The sequence below is a fragment of the Myotis brandtii genome, unplaced genomic scaffold (assembly GCF_000412655.1).
Source record: "Myotis brandtii unplaced genomic scaffold, ASM41265v1 scaffold698, whole genome shotgun sequence".
Classification (NCBI taxonomy): Eukaryota; Metazoa; Chordata; class Mammalia; order Chiroptera; family Vespertilionidae; genus Myotis; species Myotis brandtii.
Window position 1 is genome coordinate 1,430,327 of NW_005370731.1, and position 6,921 is coordinate 1,437,247.

Here is a 6,921-nt window from a genome sequence, read left to right on the forward strand (position 1 = left end):
GCTCCTGTCTCCTTGGGCAGGAGGGCAGGGCATTTTGCAAAGCGTGCTTTCAGGGAGACCCAGGGGGTGGCCTCCCACACTTGGGTGGTCTGTGTTAATGTGTAGAACACACGTTCCAGGAGGCAGGCCCCGAGCCTACTTGGCTTGCTTCTCACAATGCTTTCACAAGCCTAGAAGCTGGTGGGCAAACAACACCTTGGAAATAGTGACCTTTCTGGTTTGGGCTAGGAAGCTGGTGGTTGGGGGAGGGAGCTGACTGTGGCCACAGGAGGGAGGTCAAGAAGGCTTTGTACTAACTAAGCCCCCGCCCTCTTCCTTTGAGTCTCTAGCATATTTCTGCTTCTACTACTTCTCTTTTTATGTCCTTCCTGGCTTTGGTGATGCCCACAGTCACAGGGCTCCTGCTCCCTCCAGCCATGACTTGCCGAGTCCTTCTCTTAACAGGTGAGCCAGGGGCCTGGGGCTGGGGGAGGTGCTTAGGGTGAGGAGGAGGGGAACTTATGAGTCTGCGAGTAGAGAGAAGGGGTGCAGAATATCACGGGGTCAGATTGGGGAGAGACAAAGAGGATTTGGGGAAGGATAAGAGATTAACGAAGGAGCGGAGAGTAGAGCTAGACCAAGATGAGATGAGCAGAGAAGACTGGATGAAGAACTGTATCTGTAGGCTGTGCAAGGGGGCTTGGCTGGCCCCTCTGCTGCACAGATGAGGAACCTGAGACTAGAGAGGTGAAGGGTAGCACAGCAGGTATTGGATGCTTTTCTGAGGGTGTTTCTTCTTGGGTCCCCCCTCACCACCACTTTGCCTCCAGTTCTGTTTTCTACGGACCCAGGTGTAAATGTTTGTGGAATGACGGATGGATCAAATGATTTAAGTTTGTTTTCTTTTATGCCTGTGTTTTGTGGCGAATGAGCCAAAAACCGGGAATGAAATGCTTGAGAGTTGCATGGGAAGGAAATTGCCTAACTGAGATTTAGGAACTTGATCTTGGGCAAATCAGTAGGGTGGGAGCATAGGGTGGGGCTCAGAGAGGGGCGGGAAGCACCCCGCGTTGGTGGGCTAGGCCAGGGGTCAGCCACTGAGGTCTATGGGCATAAGGCAAGGGTTCCGCCATCGACGTGTATGGCCTGTGAGCCTTGGGTTGCAGATGGACATTTATAATTGGTTCATGCTCGGGAACACTAATTTAATCCCAGTGAAGTGAGAAATGTCATCTCCCCCAAAGAATTCCCTTTGTGTCATTAGCAAATTTGTATGACAAAAAGTGTACTCCATTATTATATTTTGAATCTCAATGAAAAATTTGTGGGAATGCATTTGCTCTCTTGTATATAAGTACCTACCTATATAATACTTATAAGTACATAACATACATTATATAAGTACATAATATACTCTACTTGCCTGTGGGCCCACAGAGCCTAACATTTTTACTACTGGGTCCTTTGTGGGAAAAGGGTGCTGAGCTCTGGCCCAGGCTCTCAGAGCTGCATGTGGGAGCCCCACATCTCCGTGCTGGGTGGGGGTGAATCCCGCAGGAAGACGCACGGAGCAGGAGGACGAACTGCTTCCTTCACTATGTCCTTCTCTCCTCCTGACCCTCACCCTCTGTTTTCCCTCCAGCCTTGGCCTTATGTCATGGGTTCAACCTGGACACCGAAAACCCCGTGATCTTTCAAGAGAATGCGAGGAGCTTCGGGCAGAGCGTGGTCCAGATTGAGGGGTCCCGGTAAGGGCCACCGTGGAGCTCCCTGCCTCCCCCGCTTTCCCTCTAAGATGCATCCCTGAGAACCCCTCCCTCCCATTTCCTTTGTTGTTGTTTTTTGTTTGTTTTTCTTGCTTTATTTCCGAATAGTTAATCCCAAAGAGTGTGATAGTGAAAAATCTCCCGCACTCCTTTCTCCCAGTTCCTATCCCAGGAGGGTTTAAACATTTTTTTCCCCAATTACAGTTTACATTCAATGTTATTTTGTATTAGTTTCTGGTGTACAGCATATACCAGCATAGAGGTTAGACAATCATATACTTTATAAAGGGCTTTCCTGATATTGCCAGTACCCACTGGCACCAATCACAGTTATTCTATGTCTCTGTGCTGTACTTTACATCCCGTGACTGTTCTGCATCTACCAATTTGTATTTATTCTCTTTACTATTTTTAGCTAGTCCCTCACCCTCCTGCCCCTCTGGCAGCCATTAGTCCATTCTCTGTTTCTATGAGTCTATTTCAGTTTTGTTTGTTTCATTGTTTTGTTCTTTAGATTCCACATGTAAGTGAAATCATATGGTATTTGTCTTTCTCTGACTGACTTATTTCACTTAGCATAATGTCCTCTAGGTCTATCCATGCTGTTGCAAATGGTAGGATTTCATTCTTCTTTATGGCCAAGTAATATTCCATTGTCTATATGTACCACAATTTTTTATTCACTGGTCTATTGATGGGCACTTGGGTTGCTTCTATAGCTTGGCTATCATGAGTAAATAATGCTGCAATGAACATAGTGGTACATATATTCTTTTGAGTCAGTATTTTGGGTTTCTTCTGACATATACCCAGAAATGGAATCGCTGGTCATAAGGCAATTACATTTTAAATGTTTTGAGGACCCCCCTCCATACTGCTTTTCACAGTGGCTGCACCAATTTACATTGCCAACAACAGTGCAGGAGGGTTCCCTTTTCTCCACATCCAGGCCAACACTTGTCACTTGTGGGTTTGTTGATGGTCGCCATTCTGACAGGTGTGAGGTGATATCTCACTGTAGTTTTAATTTGCGTTCCTCTGATGGTTAGTGATGTTGAGCATCTTTTCATGTCTATTGGGCATCTGTATGTCCTCTTTAGAGAAGTGTCTATTGAGGTCTTTTGCCCATTTTTAAATTGAAGAAAAAATTTTTTTTTGGTATTGAGTTGTATGAGTTCTTTATAAATTTTGGATATTAACCTCTTATCAGATGTATCATTGGTGAATATGTTCTCCCATTAAGTATGTTGTGTTTTCATTTTGTTGATGGTTTCCTTTGCTGTACAAAAACTTTTTAGTTTGATGCAGTCCCATTTGTTTATTTTTTCTTTTGTTTCCCTTCCCTGAGAAGATATATCAGTAAAAATATTGCTATGAGAAATGCCAGAGATCTTACTGCCTATCTTTTCTTCTAAGACAGTGGTTCTCAACCTTGGCTGCACATTAGAATCACCTGGGAATCTTTTTAAAATCCTGATTTCTGAGCCGCATCCTCCGGAAATTCTGTTTCTTTGTTATGGGAGATTCCCAGGTGATTCTAATGTGCAGCAAAGGTTGAGAACCACTCTTCTAAGACTTTATGGTCTCGAGTCTAACATTTATATCTTTAATCCATTTTGAGTTTATTCTTGTATATGGCATAAGAAGGTGGTCGAGTTTCATTTTTTTGCATGTATCTGTCCAGTTTTCCCAACACCATTTATTGAAGAGACTGTCTTTACCCCATCGTATGCTCTTGCCTCTTTGGCAAGTATTAATTGACCATAGAGGCATGTGTTTATTTCTGGGCTTTCTATGCTGTTCCATTGATCTATGTCTGTTTTTATGCCAGTACTATGTTATTTTGTTGTTAAATGATCTTTAAAAAAATACGTTTTTATTGATTTTACAGAGAGAGGGAAGGAGAGGGATAGAGAAATAGAATCATTGATCGGCTGCCTCCTGCATGCCACGCCCCACACTGGGGATTGAGCCTGCAACCTGGGCCTGTGCCCTTGATTAGAATCAAACCTGGGACCCTCCAGTCCACAGGCTGATGCTCTATCCACTAAGCCAAACTGGCTAGGGCTGCTTGTGGATTTTAGAGGGGGGGGGGCAAGAGAGAGAAAGAGAGATAGAGAGAGAGAGAAGCATTGAGGTGAGAAGCATCCATTTTTGCCTTCTGTACGTGCCCCAACTGGGAATCAAATCCATAACCTTTCAGTGCACAGGACAACCCTCTAACGAACTGAGCCCCCCAACCCCCCCGCCCTCCCTTCCCCAGGGCAAGAAAAACTTCATTTTTGACTGAGCTCAGACTTAGAGGTAGGAGCTCTCAGGCAATCTGTTTCTTACGTTTTCCTGTGGCCTCCCTCCTCCTCTTGGCTAAAAGTTTAGCATATTCTACGGCCTCTTGGTTATTTTCTTTAGGGCGCTGTTTCTTCAGAGCAATACGCCCACGTCTGTGTCACGGGCTGCATGGCAGGCCACGTGGGTAACAAGACGCTGACTCGTGGGTGCTTTGGTCCTAGTTCTTAGCTTCTCTGTGGAGGGCTGTCTCACAGCACCCTGCTGGACAGCATCTGCTCTAGAGATGGAAACGTGTGTGGGTTCTGCTAGCTCTTTCGGGCCCGGGCATGAGGGACAGCAGCATCAATGAGACCAGGAATATCTTTCTCCCCTTCTTGTACAACGACCAGGTTGGGAACATGGCGTCCGCAATGCAGCCCCAAACAGCTGTGACTTCTCTCTCCATCCTCCTTGGTCTATAACAGGAATCCTCTCACACCGCAGCGGGCCACTCGGCCACGGCAAGACACCCTGCTTCACGGGGAACCTTGTTTGTAGTTCCCACCACTGACTCCGACCACATAACCCGTCCAGCTTCTGTGGCCACACGCTTCTCACCAAAGGCAGAAGTTTGTGGCCATCGCCCAGGTCAGCGAGCAGAATTCTGGCAGCCGGTTACTGGGAAACAGATGCCCAGCTTCGTGCTGATCAGCCGCCACCTCTGGGTGTCACGAGGAGCGAATTGAACCATTTTTAAATAACCTATTTGGTGTGTGTCCTTCCCACGCTGAGATTGAAAATTTTCCCACTTTTTCTTTGTTGAGCGTCCTGTCCCTAGGAATTGGAGAACCTGTGTGGATTGGCTCCCACTCTCCCCCCGGGGGCAGGGCTTCTTCCCTGGCCTCCTTCTCTCTCCACGTGTCCATTTCCTCGGGTTCCTGTGGCGATCTGTGCCCAACTCTCCCCGCAGGGTGGTGGTGGGAGCCCCCCAGGAGATAAAGACCGCCAATCAGACGGGAGGCCTCTACCAGTGTGACTACAGCACGTCAGCCTGTGAACCCATCCAGCTGCAGGGTGAGCCCCGCCCCTCCCTAAGCCCCGGGGCCCTGCTGTGTATATCCCTGCACTTGCCAGGCATTCCCTTTGCCCCTTGACCTGCCAGCCTGTGTCTCCCGGGTCGAGGTGACCCCTGTCCAGCTTCTCCTCAGGCCCTTTCCTCTCCTGAATGTGACCATGCGCATGTCTGTCCTCTCAGTGCCCCCGGAGGCCGTGAACATGTCCCTGGGTCTGTCTCTGGCATTTGCCACCAACCCTTTCCGGCTGCTGGTGAGTCGCCCCTGGGTCACGGGAGTGTCTGAAGGGAGGCGTGGAGACCTGGGGCTGTTGGGGCTGGCGTCTTGCAGAGGATGGAGATGTTGGGGTAAAAGGACAGGAAGCAGGGGACAGCCCCTCCTACCTGCACCCTGCCTTCCAGGCCTGCGGCCCCACCCTACACCAAACGTGCAAGGAGAACACCTATGTGAACGGCTTCTGCTTCCTGTTTGGATCCAACCTGCGGCAGCCGCCCCAGAGGTTCCCAAAGGCTCTCAGAGGTAGGCTGCGCTTGGTATAGAGGGGAGATGGGCAGCAGAGGCTGGAGGCAGGGGCAGCACTGGACTGGGGACCACTCGTAGTCTGGAGCGTGACTTAGAAGTCTAGGTGTAGAAGGTTCTGAGAGAGAGAGAGAGAGAGAGAGAGAGAGAGACACTTGGGCGAAGTGCTAGGGTCTTGCACTTCAAGAAAAGTCCTTCGATAGCAGCTCATCTTTGTAAGGTGATATTCCACACATTGTCCTTAGAGGAAGTGCCTTGGTCTCCTGCCCAGAGCTCTGAAGCTTTAGGTGGTGAGGCCCTGCCCACCTCTCCAGCTTCTCTCCCATCCCTTCCCTCAGCCGCTGTGCTCTAGCCACACGGCTGTCTTTCTTCTCCAAGAACCACACAGAACTGCCCCTGCCTCCGCGCCTTTGCACTTTCCATTCCTTCGGCCTGGTGTGCTCTTCCCCAAGAGCTCAGCTGACAGCCCATTATCGTCATCTCAGCTCCAATGCCGCCTCTCCAGAGGCCTCCCAGTGCCCTTCCAACCATCCCCGCTGCGACTCCCTGCCACATCGCCCTAACTACCGTTCTCACGTCTGCATTTCCATTTTCCACGTGCTTCTCAGCTGTCCTTTCTTCTGGAATGTCGGCTCCATGATAGCAAGGATGTTGCCTAGCTTGTTCACTGCTCTGTGCTTTTGTATTTATTGCTTCATAATAAATTTCCCCTGAACGGAGCAGCTAAAAGCAACAAGATTCATTATCTTGCAGCTTCTATGCATCAGGAATCTGGGCGTGCCCCAGCTGGGTGCCTCTGCCTTAGGGTTGCTCATGAGATGGGAGTTAAGTTGTCACACCAGAGCTGTCGTCTCATCTGAAGGCTTGACTGGGAAAAAGCCACCTCCAAGCTCACTTCAAGGTTGTTGCACCGAGGCCTGGGTCCTCACTGGCCGATGGCTAGAGGCTTCCCCTAGCTTGTCACAGGGACCCCCACAGCGAGCAGCGCACACCATGGCAGCTGGCTTCCCTCAGGGGTGGGTGGATAAAGATTGAGAGAGAAGAGAGAGCAGGCACCCAAGCAGAAGTCACAGTCTTTTCATACACTAATCTCAGAAGTTACAGCTCATAACTTCTGCAATTTCTTTGAAGTGAGTCAAAAAGTTCAGCTGAGCCCAGCCCGTATGACTCAGTGGTTGAGCATTGACCTAAGAACCAGGAGGTTAGAGTCTGATTCCCGGTCAGGGCACATGCCTGGGTTGCAGGCTTGATCCCGTGTGGGGCGTGCAGGAGGCAGCCAATCAATGATTCTCTCATCATTGTTGTTTCTATCTCTG

The 6,921-nt window shown here is 49.3% G+C and overlaps 1 protein-coding gene across 1 annotated transcript in view; it reads left to right on the forward strand.

Moving 5' to 3' along the window:
• Positions 1–334: 334 nt before the first annotated feature.
• Positions 335–6,921, forward strand: part of ITGAM (integrin, alpha M (complement component 3 receptor 3 subunit)) — a 50,781-nt gene continuing 44,194 nt past the window's right edge. The window contains exons 1-5 of the mRNA XM_005882078.2: positions 335–444; positions 1,622–1,727; positions 4,984–5,087; positions 5,269–5,339; positions 5,488–5,605. Of these exons, the coding sequence (XP_005882140.2) occupies positions 360–444; positions 1,622–1,727; positions 4,984–5,087; positions 5,269–5,339; positions 5,488–5,605 (484 nt within the window). The 5' untranslated portion in view covers positions 335–359. The remainder of the gene's footprint in view (positions 445–1,621; positions 1,728–4,983; positions 5,088–5,268; positions 5,340–5,487; positions 5,606–6,921) is intronic.